Raw genomic sequence first — 20086 nt, forward strand, 5'->3', positions numbered from 1 at the left:
AATGTTCCTGCTTTCCAGTTGCCCGTGGCTGTAACATCCCATCCTGATTTCTCTTGGGGCCATAACGGCTGTGCAGTTTATACAATGAAATTCAATCATTGGTGAACAGATGATGTTCAAGAACTAAATGTCAGGGGAGGCACAGAGATAGCTTTGGAGTTTGGAAGTCAAGGACAGGGTGTTTCAAAAACTACCCAATATAAACTTTTTAAGGGCATTTTTATAGTTTGTCTCTCAAGGGCAACTGGGATCTCTATATTGGGTACTCTGGTGTGACTTTTGTGGATCTTTTTCTCCTGAGTGAGACCCTTCCTAGTGGCCTGGAAGACTCTGTAAGGCCACATCCTGTCTTCCCAGTGTGTAAGTTGAGTTATTACCATATCTTACCTAGGAAGCTAGTGGGTATGTTCTTGATCACAGCTATGGAAAAAGGGTACAGAGAGCCAAGAGGCTCGGCATGAGGCATCCTCTTTGCTGGTTACTTGGGTCTTGGCCTGATGTGTCACCACAGCTGAGAGCTCCTCCCTCCCTTGTGTTTCCATAGCTACAAGCCCAAGCCCTCTCTCTTCTGTGTATCTCCCACATTATGTTATTTCTTCCCTGCTTTCCAGGGACTGATGCCTTTGAGGCCATAGGTCATTGGGCAGGCATGGCAGGCCAAGGTGTGTGTGTGTGTGTGTGTGTGTGTGTGTGTGTGTGTGTGTGTGTGTGTGTGTCTTTCCCACCATGTTCTGGTCCTAATCATGTGCGCGTCTGTGGAGTAGGCCCTTCTGGCTGAGACCTTGGAGAGGGTGTGAATGGTACATGAGGAACCAGTTTCAGCTGCGGGGATGCTGGAGGCCATCCATTTGTATGGCCATTGTTTCCTCTAATCCTTGCCCTTGTTCTTTCCTTCTGTTAGGTTTGCTGTATCATCTGGAAAAGAGTTTTCTTTTGTTATGTTTGTTAGTAAAGCTTACAAGTTTTCATTTCTCAGAAAATGATTTTCAACTGCTGTCTTGCTCATGATATAAACTCTGAGAAGCAAAACTCTACTTGCAGAAGAACAAGTAAACAAGCTGTGTTTACTTTTAAGAATTCTATTTAAAGAAAGAATAAAAACACTGAGTAAAAGCGTGCTTCCTGATTGAAATAAACAAATTTTAGTGAATGGACTTTGGCATTTATTTTGTTTTTTAAAGTTTTTTTTTTCTACATTCTCAAATTATTTGATTAAAGTTGCTGTGTAAAGTACTTCAGTGTTGATGCTCATCCAGTAATGTTGGTGCTACTATCTCATTTTTAAAAATGTCTATAAAAATGTTTATAATAAAATATACATATAACCAAATAAGGAAAGAAAATTCAATAAACTACAGATACATGAATATATATGACAGGAACTTACAGTGATGGGAGAGCTATGGGAATATATTATTGATAATTGCAGTCTCTATTTTGTATCAAGAAGGGACTTGCATTTTGGGGGAGGGGATAAATCAGTAGGTGATCAGATTAGAGTATATCCTAGACCCGTGGTCGGCAAACTGTGGCTCGTGAGCCACATTCGGCTCTTTGGCCCCTTGAGTGTGGCTCTTCCTAAGCCTTAGGAGTACCCTAATTAAGTTAATAACAATGTACCTACCTATATAGTTTAAGTTTAAAAAATTTGGCTCTCAAAAGAAATTTCAGTTGTACTGTTGATATTTGGCTCTGTTGACTAATGAATTTGCTGACCACTGTCCTAGACAATATATAACACTAGAGGCCTGGTGCACGAAATTCATGGACGGGGGGAGGGGGACGGTCCCTCAGCCCGGCCTGCAACGATGCCAGCGTCCTGCGCCCCGGTCTCTGGCCAGAGACCCCTCCCTCCGCGCGTCTGTCTCTCCCCCCCCCACCCCCGCCACTATGGGCGCCGCCATCTTTGTCGTGGAGTGATGGTTAATTTGCACATTACTCTTTTATTAGGATAGAGAATGGCATTGAAAGTTTCTGATAAGTGACCTGTTGTAATTATAAAATTGCAGTGCTAGCTTCCCCAGTGGGAAATGGAGAAATCTTATTTCAGGGGAGGTTATCAGTTTCCATATTTCTAGTGGTACAAATATTTTTAATTTGAATGAAAGTGGAAAAGTCATATTACCCTATTAACCCGCTTGTGTAGTTAGTATGAATCACAGCATTTATTGGGTGAAAGCCAGAAATTAAGTAGACTTCTTGATTTGTATGTTTATTTTCTCTTCCATCTAGAAAGAGTTTACATCCAGGAAGAAATAATCCAGGAAAAGGAAGAATAAGCAGGTCAAGATGTGTAGCTCCGTGGCTGCCAAGTTGTGGTTTTTGACAGATCGTCGAATCAGGGAAGACTATCCCCAAAAAGAGATCTTACGAGCATTAAAGGCCAAATGTTGTGAGGAGGAACTGGACTTTAGGGCCGTGGTGATGGATGAGGTAGTGCTGACAATCGAGCAAGGAAACCTGGGTAAGTCTTTACTAAGTAATTTTTTAGATTTTTACTTGGAATATGGTGACACTGCATGTTTCAGGAATAATTACGACAGAGGCATATTTAAGAGCCTTCGCATACTAAGTATTATCTAATCTTAAACTCTAGTGTATGTTCTGGAAGAAATGGAAACACCAGTATTTATTAAATGCCTTATTGTATTATTTAGGAAAATAGTTGGGAGGGAAATTAAAGATAACCTACTAGTTTCCTTCTGTTATTACTGTCTTTTAGTTTTAAAATACCTTATAATCCATGGGGGGGGGGGTGGTCCTTGTAGTAGTAAATTAAAAATCCATGTGTGATTCACTTTTTATTTAATATTTTTATTGGTTTTTAGAGAGGGGGAAGAGAGAGGGGTAGATAGAAACATCAATGAGAGAGGACCATCATCAATTGGCTGGTTCATAGGTTGATGCTCAACCACTGAGCATATGGACTGGGCTGTTGTTGTTTTTTTTTTTTTTTTTTTAATGAAAATAGGTTTCAAGGAGAAACTTAAATATTTTTGTTTTATTATTTGGGACCTCATTTGTTTTATTATATGGTATTGGATAAAATTCAAGATTCTTCTCTTTAAAATTTTTTTTCTCAATATAAAAGTACTAGTGTTCCAGTGCACGGATTCATGCACATTAAAAGGAAATTAATTAGAAGAAATATTTTAATATTGCTATTCACATCTTGCTAATGAAAAGAAAATAGGATTCTACCGAGTCTCCTATCTACCTACTCCAGGACTTCTGTGAGGATCAAATGAGATGAGGTGGGGAAAACACTTCACAAACATTTGGTTAAGCTGTGAAATGTTTGCACCTAGCTATAAAGCAAGTCGGGTTCCTGGGCTGAAGAAACTCCAAGGAGGCTAGTCATTAGGGAGAGGAAGCCAGGCGTTGCTATGTGACGTCATTACCGGTGCCTACAGTGATTGTTTCAGGCTGGGCTGAGCCTGGGCCGAATTTTGCACCATGGGGCCTTGGCAGCGTTGGCTGCGATTTGGTGGGCTTTCGCTCTGGGGTGGGGATGGGGCCTGTGTCCCACTTAGGGGAAGCAGAGTGTTGGTTTGTCGGCGCCAGGTCCATGGTGCCATTTATTTTTAAATGGCCAGTGCGTGTCATGGCAGCTCCTGTGTTGAGTGTCTGCCCCCAGGTGGTCAGTGCGTGTCATAGCTACTGGTCAGACGGACACTTAGACTTTTATATATATAGATATGTCATCACTTAAAAAAGAACATAAAAAATACTATACAGAGAATTATGTGGAGCAAAATGTTAAAGTTCCCTATTCCACCTTCCTCTTCCTGCCTTGCCATCCACTCATATGCAGAGATAGCCATTTATATCATTTATCCTTTCATACATTTCCTATGCATATACAAACACAGATAAAACTTATTCTCAGATTTCCTTTTTTTAAAAAAAGTTCAGCATCTGGAAATTTTCTATTTTTGAACATGATTATAACATTGTTTTTAATGGCTATGTTGTATTTGTTTGTATTTATTTATTTTTTTGTTAATCCTCATCCAAGGATATTTTTCCATTGATTTTTAGAGAGTGAAAGGGAGCGGGAGAGACAGAGAGAGAAATATCAGTGTAAGAGACACATCGATTGGTTGCCTCACACACACACACACCAACCAGGGCTGGGGATTGAGCCAGCAACTGAGGTACGTGCCTTTGACTGGAATCGAACCTGCGACCCTTCAGTCCTGGCTTGGGCATATTTCTTTGTATTGACACCTGCAATTATTTATTTAACCAGTGAAGTTTTTCTCATTACATTTTCTTTTTCTTAGAAAGAAATATAATTGAAGGTGGGATGTCTCTTTGTCCCAATGATATATTAACAACATAATACATTTAGTTTTGTGACTCGAGCTGTTCCTGTATTTTATTGTATATTTCATTTTCACGGTTTTGATCTGTTCCTGTATATTTCAGGTTTGCGGATCAATGGAGAACTAATTACTGCCTATCCCCAGGTGGTGGTCGTGAGAGTACCAACCCCTTGGGTGCAAAGTGATAGTGACATCACTGTTTTACGCCATTTAGAGAAGATGGGATGCCGGTTGATGAACCGACCTCAGGCCATCCTGAACTGTGTTAATAAGTTCTGGACCTTTCAAGAGCTGGCTGGCCATGGTGTTCCTCTGCCCGACACTTTCTCTTATGGTGAGTTCACTAATAAGAATTTATAGCCTTAAGTTTTAGAGAACTGATAGTTTGAAAGCCATATTAAACTAACAGGGTTATGTGATATATGGAAATATGTAAACATGAAAGAACTTATAGAAGTTTTTACAGATTAGTTTCATGATGTGGGTAGAACAAATGCAGAAAACTTTGCTTGGAAAGGGCCAGATAGTCAATATTTGACCCTTAGTAATGCTGTCGTAGTGTGAAAGTTGCTATAGGAAATGCCTAAACAAACGTGTAGCTGTGTTCCAGTAAAACTTGATTATAAAAAAAGGCAGTGGGTCATATCTGTCCCATAGGCTCTAGTTTGCCAGCCTTTGTGGTAAAAGATAATAGACTTTGATGACATCTCTGTTTAATTTCTGTTTATCTTAATTACCATTTTCATGGTAATTCTTCATAAATATTTTCTTTTTTCTTAAGAAAATGACACTACACCAGGCATGCTTTAAACTAGTGCTTCTAAAACTATCTGTGGTAAAGGATCTTTTTTGTTCTTTTAAAGACCAGTTTGCTGTGTATCAATACCCTTACAAAGTACAATAAAAATATCACAGCAATGCCAAATTTCTATAAAAGCTTCTAGTGCTTACTCTTTTTGTATTTATCTGGTCACCTATCAATAGCAAAGAAGTCAGAAGCTGGGCACAGGTTACTAGACCACACTGTGAATAGCACTGTTATAAACAATATTGTTAATATATTTTCTTTCTTTCCTGTTCTTCTAGTTTGGAAAGGGTAAATCAGTATAGTTTTTCATTAAGATTATTTCTCCAAATAAATGTCCAGTAGAATGGTAGGAGAGTTAACGAGGCTTTAAAAAGAAAGCCCTGTCCCCTTCTTATTTTTAATATTTTAAAGAAGGAAACTCTTCAAGTCTATATGATATGTGATACAGTTGCTGTTTTTAGCAGTTGCATGAGAAGAGTCAAAATGAATAGTTTGAGAGTTCTGTCTTCCTGATGTTTATATCATGGCTCTATAATTCTGATTTTAAGAGAGTGGAAAGAAGGAAAGGGTTAACCAACTGAAATATTACCGATGTTCTGTTGTTGAAGGCTTCATATTTGGGCATGGGTCATCTTTCTTTAAGCTGCTAATTTATGATATTGCAGTTAATAAACTTTTTCCTGTTTTAGTTTTTCTATATCATCATGTTATTTTTTTTACAACTATCCATTTTTTTTTTGCTTTAATTTTGCTGCTGTATCATTTGTTCCTTGGCAATATGAACAGTAAGAAGCATGACTTAGCACATTGGTACTGAGTAGTTAGTATAGAAAGAACTCAGATTAATAAGAGGTAAGAAAAATTAATTTGTGTGTTTGAGACAGAAAGTGTGTGTACATATGCATACTGCATCTTCAACCTTGGATAAGTCTAACTAATTCATTCTTCTGTTTCTTAATCCAAACAGGGAACTGCATATACTAAAGTAGGTCTTGAGGTTTCAGTTATTTGTATGGTGGAAAAATAAGGGATACAAATATGAAAAGCCCTAACCGGTTTGGCTCAGTGGATAGAGCGTCAGCCTGTGGACTGAAGGGTCCCAGGTTCGATTCTGGTCAAGGGCATGTACCTTGGTTGCGGTCACATCCCCAGTAGGGGGTGCGCAGGAGGCAGCTGATTGATATTTCTCTCTCATCGATGTTTTTAACTCTATCCTTGTCCCTTCCTCTCTGTAAAAAATCAATAAAGTATAATTTTAAAAAATATGAAAAATGATATAGAATTAGGAAACATTGTTTTAACTAAAGTATACTTAATTTCTTTAGGTTGGATATTAGAATATTTATAGTTTAAGATAGCTCTTACCCATTTTAAAACGTGTCGTTGTTTTAAACAGATATTTAACTGTACTTTCAACTTTTATTACTTTCCCCAAGAAAAATAAAATTTAGTCATGAGGTTCTTAACTTCTACCTTCCTTGTGTTGACATTAGTGTAGATGAAATTTGTCACACTCTACCTCTATTGATGTTGTTTTTAAAATTTTTTGTGCTCAAATCAGGTGGTCATGAAAATTTTTCTAAGATGATTGATGAAGCAGAAGTACTGGAGTTCCCAATGGTAGTGAAGAATACACGAGGTCATAGAGGTGTGTATGAGTTGTTGCTATGGTAACATAATTTTGACATTTACTTTTGATAATAAGGGTGATTGATTATACAGAATAGATTTTTTTCTTAATTATATCTAAGCAATTATTTTCTTTGCCTTTGCTCATGGTTATTGACTAGGTAGTAGCTTTTGAAGCAGGGCTTCTGAAGAAAAATTAGAGGGAAATTATTAGGTGCATGGTACCTCAAACTTATAGAAGGCTACTGTGAGTTGTTCAGCTTGGCTTGAAGCTATTTCTATTCATTTAGTGATTATCCTAGAGGATTTAAGACACATACTTAATTAGATTGAGTCCCAAGTTAATACCTTTGTCTTATTCAAGAGTTCAGGGACTTTCACCGACTCCAATCATTCTCCTTCCCAATTTATGTAGTTTGAAGACTTAAATGTGTAAGGCAAAAATATACAGCTTTAGAAGACAGTGTATAAAAATACCTTAATGGCTTTAGATTAAGAAAAGATTTCTTAAGGCATAAAATGATTCATAAAATCCAAGTACTTCACAAGGTGAGTGCCTTGACAGGGATAGCTGGGTAGGGGTCAGCTGGGACTCTTGACTGCAATATTCAATGTGGCAGCCAAGAAATCTGTGGCTCCTTCAGTGGATGCTCCAAAGAAGCGGCATGAGCTTTTATGACCTGGCCTCAAAAGTCATATAGAATTGCTTCTGCTATATTCTGTTGGTTGAAGCAATCACAAGCCCTCCTAGATTCAGAGGGATGGGACATAGATTCCCCCTCTTCTTGATGGGAAGAATGTCAAATGATTTATAGCTATGTTTTAAAAAATTTGCAAATCAATGGAATGGACTAGAGAATTCAGAAACCAAAGTTAGGTATGTAGTGACATACTGCTGTTTTAATATACAAAGTGAGCAAAAGTAGGTTTGAGTACATGAAACACAGTTAATAAAGATATTGTAATAATCATAACCTGCCTATCTTTTTCCATACAAACAACTATTAGCCTACTTTTGCACACACCTGTATACAAATGAAGTATATTAATATATTGTACAAATTAATGACATGTTTTAACTTAGAGGGAAATGTTTTGCTAATAAGTGAGTGGCATTATTGGCTAACCTGGAGGAATACAAATTTTATATCTCTACCTCACAACATATACTGAAATAAATTCTAGATTACTGTAAGAGTTTGGATGGAGATTGAGAGACTCATGGACGGTGATTATTAACTTTTTTATGTACAATTTTTGCATTGTCTTACTAATTGTAACTCTATTACTTTGGTTAAAAAGTAATTGGGCCGCTGAAACCGGTTTGGCTCAGTGGATAGAGCGTCGGCCTGCGGACTGAAGGGTCCCAGGTTCGATTCCGGTCAAGGGCATGTACCTGGGTTGCGGGCACATCCCCAGTGGGAGATGTGCAGGAGGCAGCTGATCGATGTTTCTCTCTCATCGATGTTTCTAACTCTCTATCTCTCTCCCTTCCTCTCTGTGAAAAATCAATAAAATATATAAAAAAATAATTGGGCCGAGACCGGTTTGGCTCAGTGGATAGAGCGTCGGCCTGCGGACTGAAGGGTCCCGGGTTCGATTCTGGTCAAGGGCATATACCTTGGTTGCGGGCACATCCCCAGTGGGAGATGTGCAGGAGGCGGCTGATTGATGTTTCTAACTCTCTATCTCTCTCCCTTCCTCTCTGTGAAAAATCAATAAAATATATTAAAAAAAAATTAAAAATAAATAAATAAAAAGTAATTGGTTCTAAAAGAACAGACTGGGACACAAGAAGATGGAGGCAGTGGATATCAACCTACCCACAGATTGACGACTTACACATATTTTTTATTCTTTTTCAATCACAGGCAAAGCTGTTTTCTTGGCTCGAGATAAGCACCATTTGGCTGATCTAAGCCATCTTATTCGCCATGAAGCTCCGTACCTGTTCCAGAAGTATGTTAAAGAGTCTCATGGACGGGATGTACGTGTCATTGTTGTGGGAGGCCGTGTGGTTGGCACCATGTTACGCTGTTCAACAGATGGGAGGATGCAAAGCAACTGCTCACTAGGTAAAAATGATGACGGTGTCTTTCTAGTATATAAAGTGATATTACAGCATGTCCAATGAGTTTTTGTATATAACTACAGATTTTTACTTAATAAGTTGAAAAACACATTATCTTTAACATCTAAATATGATTAATAGACTATGACTATACTACATATACTTTTGAGGTTGTTCTTTTTTTTCAGCAATGAAATTGGATTTCTCTGAATCATGAATTTATTTTCACTCAGGCTCAATTTGTAACTCAATGCATACAAGTATGAAATGTGTGATTAGATTTAAAGATACCCTCTTTGTTGATATACTTACTTTGTTTATAACTGGAATTCATTTAAGATAGATGTGTCCTAACTCCATTGTTCCAAATAAGATTGCTGATTTTGATTTATCTAAATGTGTATTTTCTGAGATCTCTTATTGTTGAAATGCCACAGAACTTAGTCTGGGTTTTTTCTCTGTTTATTTCACTTTCTTGGTAATTTTATCTCACTCCTGGCTTTAGATACTATCTATGTGTTAATATTCTCAAGTTTATATCTCTATTTTAGGCTTTCTCCTTGAACTCCAGGCACATATAAATAACTGCCTACTCAGTATCTCTGTGTAGATGTCTAATGGATATTTTATTTTATTTATTTTATTGTTAAGCCTTGTTGAAACAAGGCCACCAGAAATTTTGGTTGCCTCCAAAACAATTGGGATTGGGAGAGAGAGATTATAGACATTTATTTTAACATGTCCAGAACTGATCTAAGCCCCCCTCTTACTCATGTTCCATATCCAGTTATCACTTAATGGCAATTCTACCTTTCCAGTTTATACCAATATCCTTAGAGTCACCTTCTCCCTTTTTCTGTTTTCCAAATGAATAATAATTGGTTGTCCCAGAACTCTTTATTAAATAGTCTGTTTATTACTGACGTGTAATGCCATCTATTTTATGTATTAAATTTCCATATATGTATTGCTTTGTTTAAGGACCCTCTTTTCAGATGCTATTCTTTTCCTGTATGAATGAATATCAATCTTAATTCCTTTGGTATTATGCCTAGGTATCTGATAGAGCACGAGCCCTTCTATCTTGTTCTTCAGAATTTAGTGCCCTTATTATTTTATCCCCAGAGAGGCCTTTTTTATGATGAATATTTTCTCATATTCAGTATTAACTGTTGTAGCAGCATTTTGTATATAGCAATGAACAAAACAGATAAAAATCCCTGCTTTCACGGGCTTTGTGTTCTAGTGTTTTGCTGAAACATTTAATAGTTTTAGTCATAGTCTATATTAGAATTTCTCTTATGTTTCAGAATCCTTATATAGTATTTACATGATCTATTCCTAGGTAGTCTTTTTTTAAAAAAACCAACCATTTAGAGTTGATTGTACCTATATTGCAAGAATCATTACTCACCACTGTTTACTCCCCAACTTTAACTTCCCATATCTTGAGGTCTCTCTTCTTAGTCATTTTCTTATGTTAGTATCGTTTCTTGATTATTTTCCCTGGTAGGGGGTGTGAGTGATAGATATACCCCCTCTTATGTCTTTCTTTTTTTATTGTTTGAGATTGTATTCTTAGGTTACAAGAGTCAATTTTCAGTTCTACTGTTACGTTGTTACAGTTGAATGGCCAAATTGTCTTTTATTTTTTTGGTAAATCATTTATTCTTTCTAAGTCTTGTCTTTTCTTTTTAGCTCAGATTTTTTCAGGATTTATTTATTTATTGTTAATCCTCACCCAAGGATATTTTTCCATTGATTTTTAGAGAGAGGGGAAGGGACAGAGAGAGAAACATGGATGTGAGAGAGACAAATCGATTGGTTGCCTCCTACACACACCCCCACCAGGGATTGAACCTGGGACCTCTCCCGTGCATGGGGCAATGCTCAACCAACCGGGCCACACTGGCCAGGGTAATAGCTTGTTATTTTTTTGGTTGTTGTCTCATCATGGCTCTGCTCTGGTTGTTTGGAGAAGCAGTCATTTAATTCATGGGCTAATGTGCCAGGCTCCTACTGAGGTTTTTTAAAGAAGCCTTTCTGTTTCCTGGACTCCCCTCCCTACTCTTTCAGCTTCAGTGATAGGAAGGTCTCAGCTCACCTATGCAGTTGCTTTTTGACCTCTTTGGGATCAAAGACATTAGGCATATTCATGTAATGCTGATGTCAGTTTTCCTCCTGTGGAGACACAGAGCTTTTTGAGCCAAGCTCTTCTCAAAATTCTTTGCTGTCTAGTCCTTCTTTCAGAGCTTCCTGAAGCTAGTCTCCAAATGAGAGTCTAATTCTAATTCCTTTCTCTCAGATACCAGCAAACTTTAAGACTTCACCTATATTCAGTCAGCTCCCTTATGCCCCGGAATCCTTTTGGCTGAGGAATGAGGACTACAGAAGAAGAGTGCCATGTTTAGGTTCCCTTTGTTATAAGATTTTATCCTATCCTCCATCCATATGATGCATCCCTGTTATTTTTGTCATAATTGTAGTTATGCAAGAGTTCTACTTGGTCTATATTATTGCTAGTAAGGAAGGCTTCCGTGAAAGTTGAATGTCTTCAGAATAAATAGCATATTGAAAAAGTATGAAATTAGGAATTCTCTGAGAGACTGGGTTGGAAAGGGATTCCCTAATGAAGGAAACTTAGATTTCAAAGTTCCAATTTTACATGAGAATAGCACCTTTGTTTTCGCTACTGATTTATAAGAAAGGGCTAGCCTTAGAGGCCAGCTTTATTTTACTCCAGAAATTTATCATTTTGGTAACTTACTATTTTTTTTCTCTTTTGCCAGGTGGTGTGGGGATGATGTGCTCATTGAGTGAGCAAGGGAAGCAGCTCGCTATCCAGGTGTCTAATATCCTGGGGATGGATGTGTGTGGCATTGACCTGTTGATGAAAGATGACGGCTCCTTCTGTGTCTGCGAGGCCAATGCAAATGTAGGTTTCATCGCCTTTGATAAGGCTTGTAATCTAGATGTAGCTGGTATCATAGCGGACTATGCCGCCTCCCTTCTGCCCTCTGGCCGGCTCACCCGGCGTATGTCCCTGCTCTCCGTGGTGTCCACGGCCAGTGAGACTAGTGAGCCGGAGCTGGGTCCCCCAGCCAGCACTGCTGTCGACAACATGAGCGCAAGTTCCAGCTCTGTTGACAGCGACCCTGAAAGCACCGAGCGAGAACTGCTCACCAAGCTCCCAGGGGGCCTATTCAACATGAACCAGCTGCTAGCCAATGAAATTGAACTCCTGGTGGAGTGACTCCACTGGTAAATAATTAACCAACAAAACCCTGTAAAACTTTCTTTTTCTTTTTTTCTTCTTATTTTTTTAACCAACTTGCAATGCTGTTCATGGAATATGCTCAGGAAGATGAGAGAAAATTGAGTAGGATTAGTTAGAAGAGAAGAAAGAGGGAGATAGACAAGACCTCTGCTAGTAAGATGTTACTGTCTTGCATTTACAGATTATACAGATAAGCTAGGCAGAAGAGGTGAGATACAGAAAAATGTCAGGTTCTCATAGTTACCCTTTTAATTACTCAAAAATGTGCATGTTCTCAGGCCATAAAGAACATACAAAATTTTTTCATGATTCCTTGCTTTTGTTTTTGTACAGTTGGTATAAATTTCAGAGTAGCATAACTTTACATTGTGTGGCAAAGATTTATAATGGGTTTAGGAAAACATCTATCTAAATTATAGGAATTTTTTTATACAAATCTGAAAATTCTGCCTTTACCATATTAACTAGCAGCTTTATATTCATAGTTTATGATGTCTTGAGGGGGCTCTTATTGGGATTTATTATTTCTGTTTTTAGTTTTTCCCTTAATTTGAGTGGGAGGGCAATGTGAATATGACCCAATAAAGGTTTTTTAAATGACAAAATTGGCATGTTTGCATGATAAAGGGGAAATGAACAGTATTGCAATGTCTGGTACACAAAATATCATTTACTCCAATGTAGATAAAATTACACTAGTTTAAAATATGTGCATTGACTTGTATTTGTTAGTGTTTTAGTCTTTTTTGAAAGATATATGCTCTGTTAATGTTGCATTTTTTAAAACACCCTAATCTAACATTCCCTGATCTATACCTGCATCTTTAACAATGGCCAAAGTGAAGAAAATGCTACCTTTTTTGTTAATAAGACACTGACTTCAGACATGCGCACTTAAAGCCTTTTATATTTGTTCCCCTTTTTTCTTTTAGTGGTTGGGCATTTAAAGAATAAGGACAAGGAAAAATATTTTGGGTGGCAAATCAAAGGCCTATTAGTTCTTAAGCATAAGCTGAAGTGATTTCTAATTTTTCAGCATTACATTGCATTTTTCACATTTTAAGAGGGAGTATATATGTGTGTGTGTGCACGCATGCATGTGTATGTGTTTTGCTTTTTGTTTACACCAACCAGTCAAAAAGGATAGATTCTAGAAAATGGAGCATGATGGGAAACACTTTTTAAAAAAACTTTAAAAAGCAGATTAGCTGTTTTCATAACTGTACTCCACTAGGGTAGAGGTACTCACCTAAAAACATAAGGAAAATAGATGCTTCTTAGGTTTTTTGTGTATATGTTGTTTGTTTGTTTTTCTTTGTTTCTGGACTGTTCAGTGTATGAATTATTCAAGGCTACATGCTTTTTTCTTCAATGCTTCTGACTGTGTGTTTCCTCCTGTTTACACATAGGTTTTGGGGTGGGGTAGACTGGGCGTTTTTGTTTGGGGACTTAGCAGTATTGAGTCTCTTGTAGCCCTACTCTGAAACCTTCAGTACTCTCCACCGTTTATATTCCTTTACTTTCTGGATTTATAAAAGCCCCAAAACTGCATATAATATGAGCCTTTACAACCTGGGTAAAACTATGCCATTGATGGTTTTGAAGGAGTGTTAAGAAATGGAGGTGCTCCAGAGCTCAACGTAATTTTTTTTTAAACAGCAAGTTCCATCTCCCTACAATCCTCTGAAGCTTTCACCCAAGTTCTTTCTTGCCTCTCCAGTGCTTTTTTTCCTTCAGATGGACCTTAAACTTAATTTCTTGGACACTACTAGAGAGACTTCGAGGCAATAATAAAGATCAGTATTAACCAGCTCTAATGATCTAACAGAGGTTTGATCATGCTTACTTGTACAGTTTTCCCCCATTTTAAAAAGGAATGTAATAAAAAAATTTTTTCCATAGAATTAAATAATATTGAAATTGAGTGAAAGGTTGATTGTTGACAAATAGAATAGTACTTCTACTCTGTGCAGTGTTTCATTTCACCTGAAAAATATATACATAAGAGGAGTTTCTAATTTATTTTAGGATATTCTCATCTCATATAGAAGAATTTGATTTGCACAGGGTTATTTTGGGACTTACATATATAAGTACCCCTGACTCATTAACAGAAAGAAATACTTGGTACTTCTTTCACTGAATGACCATACTTTGGAGGATGTATCATATTTGGGATAAAGAAATAAATGAGGGAGAAAGAACTGTTTAATCATCATCCATATGTTTGTGTAGAGACCATCTGGTTGCCACCTAAATTATGTTACATATATTTTAAATAGTTACATATCACATGTATATAGATTAATTAATTTTAAAACACAAATACCCTCTCTATTTGATGAAGAACTCAAGGTTTATGTTGGGTGGGATAAGGCACCAGGAAAAATGTAGGTATCTTTTTAAAAATTTTTACCAAATTAACCAAGTATAAGAAATATCAGATTATTTCATCTTTGGTTTTATTCAGTATTCATCTTTTGTGCATTACATTATATTAAAACATAACTTTACCAACCTATTTCTAGATCACATACTCTCATGTTAGAATGAAAAGGGAAGAAATGGTCATCTTAGACTTTAAAAACATGAATATTTTCTTGAATTTCTTCAAAAATTAAGGTAAAAGATATGAACAAATTATTCTGGAAGAACCCAAATGAAAACAGCCCAGATATTTAAGTGAAAGTTAAATATATTTTCATATTGTTTAATAACTTTTGTTTATTAATCTTTATTGCTATTATGAGAGGTAAAAATGTATTTATTAAATATGTATAATCATCATGCCAAAATTTGAATTACTGTAAAATTATTGTATATTATTAAAATTGTAATTCTGAATTGTATTTTAAAAGTAATTCTTTCTTATATTGTTTTTATGTTACTCATGATGAAAACTGGACTATATATATATATACATACACATATATAAACATGAACTATTCCATTTAAAATTTTAATAGTTTTTTTTTTTGTGCCTAAAATTAATTGGTCATTTCTGCTGGCTTTTACTCCACTGAACTTTAAAACCTTTCTGTATGTGCTATCAATAAGAAAATATCCTGGGACATCATAAAAATCCATCAAGAGACTTGCTTTCATCAAGCACTTTATCAGACTTTTGAGAAATGATTGGAGGCATTGAAAGAAGTAATTGACTTTCAAAATCATCTCTTCTTTTTCTCAAGAAGAAAATGGAAAAACAAATTCTCTTCATTCAGTGAGTCCCCAGTTTGGGGTCTGGGAGCCTAGAGACATTGTGAAATCAAATCTTATTTTCTCCTGGCTCACTCTTTTTGAGAAGGTTAATGGGCTATATGGCTGGTGAGACACGATCCCCTCCTAAGAAAATGTAGGTGCTCAGACAGGTAACCTCTGCTGCTACTGTTTTTATTTGTTTGTTTGTTTGTTTAATTTCATTTAAAATTTGTTTTTGTTGTATTAGGATATTTTTAAATGTAATATATCGCAGGATTTATAACCAGGTTTATTGCTTTCTTTCTTTTTATTAAAAAAACAACAAAGTTTCATTTAAGATACATTTAGGCGCCTTTGAAGCTTGGATTTTGGAATGTTACAGTAGTGGACAGAAATCTGCTGTTGGAATCTTCTAGTCCTCCAGGTTTAATTTGAAGTTTTTAGTTTTGTTTTGAATTTTTGTGTGGTATTTTATTTCCTTTATATCAATGCCCTTTAGCCATGATGTTTTGGGGTGGCTGCCTAACTCTAGTGAAAATTCTTTTTATATTAACGAAAATTTTGGTGTTTGAAATTCCTTAATGTTTTGCATTTTTTAAATAGTTTTTAAAGAAATATTCTAACTGCTTTTACTGTTACTGTTCTTTGCCAGCCTTTTCAGGAGCCAAAAAAAACAAAAACAAACAAACAAAAAATATACCCAGAGAAAAAACTTTCCTTCTTCCCCTTTCCTGATGATGAGTGAGAAGTATTGAGAACTTTCGGGGTCAGTGCCCTTCTAAACTCCCCTTCCCCCAATAATGCAGCTGTATAATGAATGCTAAATGCAGCGGTTTGGATTCAGGCACACCCCCAGCCTGCTTACAGGTAATTTGACTCTTTATCCTTTCTTTTCCATCATAAGGCTAACTACTTTCCTTTTAAAAAATTTCTTTATGTGCTTTCAAGCTAACCATGGGTTTGTAATAGCTCTCATTAAAAAAAAAAAAAAAAAGCGTAACTATATCTAGCAAATAATTTGATTAAAGAAGAACATTTGGGGATAAAATTGGAATTGGTTGGGATGAACTCAGGACTTTCATTGGGGATGTGCTTAAATCGTATAGATAAATCCATTCCTTGCATATATGTCTATGATTACTTCAGCGTGTGACTTTTTGGCTTTGTTTTTTGTTTTGGGTTTGTTTGTTTCTTCCATTGTGCTACTCTGGCTTAAGCTTTTTCAGGGGTTGGTGTTCCGAGTACACAGTGAGCTCACAGTATAAAGACATCAATTAGGAGTTGACAGGTATGGAAAACTAGAGTTTTGAAAAGGTAAACTTAGGTTCTAGATTATATGTATGGTAAAAATTCACCATAGCGTTTAGTTGACTTTAGTGCTTCTCTTTCTGTGACATCATAAAAATGAAAGGGAATGATGAGACAAAGGTAGCAGAAAGAATTGTAAGAGCAGCATGATTTCAGAACTAGTTATCATTTCAGACACTAGTGCTAACAAAAATAGATGTAACTTGAGATTATCATAAAATAATGGTTCAAACATTTAAAAATTAGAGGTTTGAACAGATTGGAGGACATTTCTGAAGCACAAGGTTGTTAAGCAGATAAAGGCCATAAAGTTAGTCGCAGGAATAGGAATACAACTTGTCCTTTCTATTTTTTAATATACTATCCCCTCTGTGTACCCTAATCCAACATACCAGTTACCATTTTGGGAGGTAATCCTCTTTCTAATAGGTGAAACTTTAGTGACAGTAGTCAGGACCTTTTCAAGATACACTTCTACGTAATTTTATCCTGTGGCTTTAGATGTCCTATTCAAAGAGACTGTCCAATAAATCACTAGTTAGTGAGTAGGAAATCATGGCTCATAATGCTATTTCTACAGCTGAAGGTATAAAATAAATCGTTAAACCTGTTGTGCTTTATTTCACTCATGTAAAATAAGAACAGAAACTTTCATAAGCATTTTAAGACAAAAATACTTACCTGTGAACAGAAGTTTACTAACGAAAGAATCCCAGCTGCACTCCTGTAGAAATTTATGATGTATGCTAAAAAAGGCTTGTATAGGAGAAACTTGTTCTCTTGTTAATAAGAATGGCCAGCTTTAGAATGTGTGGAATGTGATTGCATGGGACATGTAGAATTTAGCAGCCTTCATTCTGCTGCCTCCATGAAGATCACTGACTTGATAAGAATGATCTTGCTTTTTAGATTTTACCATAATCACTTATTAGGTGGGCCTTACATAGCATATATGCCTGGCTGCTATTGTGGGGTTTGGGAACATGAGGGGTGGGGTGAATTGTTGTTGTTTTAGGTTTCAGTCAGACAGACATCCCTGTGCCCCAGTTCCCAGAAGCACAGCAGGCCTCTAGGATCATCCGTGGGAACGGCGCAGTCCTGACATCACCAACTCTCCTGCTCAGGCTCATCCCATATACAGAGGTCAAAAGGGTGGGGTTTGAGCTGGGGGAAGGAATAGAAAGTAGAAACTGTCACGGTAGTGCTACTGTTGGCTAGCCTTTGGTGCTTATGTCAGTGTTTTATTTTTTAAGTTAGTAAAACTACATATTTTTATGTTGGGGTAAAGGTAGTGGGAGGTTGGAACAATAACAAGCCTTTACTGGTATTACTAGTTCATTATTGAATACTGTTCTTTAGTAGCTAATACAAAAGTAAATTTGAAACCTAGACCCACAGTGACAAAGAGAATGGGAATAGAAATGAATTTCAGGATTTTAACAAACAGAAGACATTAATGTGGTGTTAATTTCCAGTTCTACAACTGCTATTACATTTGTTATTCTGTTATGCTTTTTTTGCCCTAATTCTTTCATGTATGTATACAGTTTGAGGAAATGTGCACTTGTGGTCAGTTCTTTTAAAAGGACTTAATGCATTTATTACTCTTTTGTAAAAAATATTCCCAATGCTTATATGGGCATACAAATGCTACCCTATTTTAAATGTAGGTGGCGTATGTGTTCGTGTTTTAATGTATTCAGAGCCATTGGGCAATAAGCAGTCCAGAACATTGAAAACTCAAGCAGGTAAAGCACCTAACACCCTTAGTTTCTAGAATTACTTTTAAAAAATCCTTTATTGTTGCATCTTCCACAATTCTTTTGGTAGTCTCTGAAGTAAAAATTTGCAGGAGTTGTAGACTAGTTAAAATGTTAAGTTATGCATTTATTCATAAAATTATAGGGATAGGTGAAGGAGGAAAGAAAGAGCTCCTTGAGACGGCAACTGTTGTGTCCAAATCTTTGCACCTTTTTAATTGTTTTATTTTTATTTTCCCAGCTTAGCATGAATCATACATTGTTTGATTTTCAGTGATTGGGATTTTTTGTTGTCTTGGATTTTGGCGGGGAGGTCTTGGGGGAAACAATGAGGAAGTTTGTGCACATGTGAAAATATGAAATGTTTAATAAAGAAATTTTTCTGTTTAATCTGAATAATAAGCAAGAACTTTTTCTGTATACCCTTCTGCTGCAGTAGAGAAATAACTGTTAGGTGGCAGCAGAAGAAGGAATTCTTCAGATTGATGGCTACTGACAAAATCTGCATAAAAGAGATAGAGCATGTTATACCAAGTGAAGTAACATTGGCAAAAAAATGGAAACTGGACTGAGATTTCTAGATTCAGCTCTAAATGGTAAGTTATTTTCAATTAAGAATGTATTTTCAGTACCGGTATTATAAGTCACTGTGATGTGTAATCATAAATGCCAATAGGTCCTTGCCTTAGGATGAATTTCTTCTACTTTGAAAAAAAATTGAGCTTTATATAAAATTAGGGATTTATCTCTAGTTAATTAATATATGTAAACCCTGTTTTCAGCTTTAAGTAAAATTGATGGATAAATTTTTAATATATTTAAAGAGGAGGGGGAAGAGAGAGAAGCATCAATCAGTTGCCTCCTGCATTCGTCCTGACAGGATCAAACCCACAACCTGGGTATGTGCTCTGATTAGGAATCAAACCTGCCATCTTTTGGTGTATGGGACAACACTCCAACAAACTGAGCCACACTGGCCAGGGCACGCTTTTAGTTTTTAATGATAAGAACATTAAATATCTTCCATCTCAGAATCAGAGTATATCTTTTCCAGCTGAGGTCACCAAGCTAAAGTGTGGTAATAAAAAAAAAAAGTTGTGATTTTTTTATTTTGTAATCTAAACAATTTGAATATTGTGATGTTAGTTAATTTTTTATCTTGTTTTTCTCATCCAAAGACTGTTTAAATCTAATTTAAGTGAGTTGTCTGTGTTTTCCTCCCTAGGTTCTTTTGAAGTAACCAGTAGTATTTTTTGCTTATTACTTCATTCACAGAATGGATGAAGATACGTTCAACTGTGTTTTTTTCAAATGGAGGATCATATACCGTACAAGGAAGCAATAGCTCTAACCTGTTGATTCATTGTGTTTTCAAAAATAAAAACACCAGAACTGGAAATGAAGTAGCATGGAGTACGATTTGTTTTTTTGGCAGCTATTTCTGCCCACTCCATCTCATATGCATTCACTTCAGTGCATATGTCTACACTTGAAGTCTAGTTCCACATAGATCATTTTCAGTACTCTTTTCTTCACTTTTTAAAGATGAAACTGCTTTGGTTTTTGATAGACTAATCTCTCCACAATGTATTCTAAAACAATTACTCCTTCTTTTGGCGCATAGATATGTATCACATGTTTTAGAGCTTCCGTGGGTACTACATGCTGCTCTCAGCCCACAACAGCTGCCGGGTTCAAAATGCA

At 36.4% G+C, this 20086-nt stretch overlaps 1 protein-coding gene across 4 annotated transcripts; it reads left to right on the forward strand.

The window, feature by feature from the left end:
* The first annotated feature begins 2205 nt into the window (after positions 1–2205).
* On the forward strand, positions 2206–19788 carry RIMKLB (ribosomal modification protein rimK like family member B). 4 transcript variants are annotated; one of them, XR_001347162.2, is made up of 10 exons: positions 2207–2464; positions 4432–4662; positions 6698–6784; positions 8637–8840; positions 11626–11771; positions 15967–16181; positions 17638–17765; positions 18293–18370; positions 18819–18978; positions 19608–19788. XR_001347162.2 is itself a non-coding variant. In XM_014451651.2 (5 exons), exons 1-5 carry the CDS (start codon positions 2290–2292, stop codon positions 12087–12089), a joined length of 1161 nt encoding a protein of 386 aa, XP_014307137.1. In that variant the 5' UTR covers positions 2206–2289; the 3' UTR covers positions 12090–14076. The 4 variants fall into 4 exon arrangements, 1 of the variants encoding a protein (XP_014307137.1); XR_002828075.1 differs by lacking the exon at positions 17638–17765 and having other exon boundaries at positions 2206–2464; positions 11626–12097; XR_001347163.2 differs by lacking the exons at positions 17638–17765; positions 18293–18370.
* The last annotated feature ends 298 nt before the right edge of the window (positions 19789–20086 follow it).

The sequence above is a fragment of the Myotis lucifugus genome, unplaced genomic scaffold (assembly GCF_000147115.1).
Source record: "Myotis lucifugus unplaced genomic scaffold, Myoluc2.0 scaffold_10, whole genome shotgun sequence".
Classification (NCBI taxonomy): Eukaryota; Metazoa; Chordata; class Mammalia; order Chiroptera; family Vespertilionidae; genus Myotis; species Myotis lucifugus.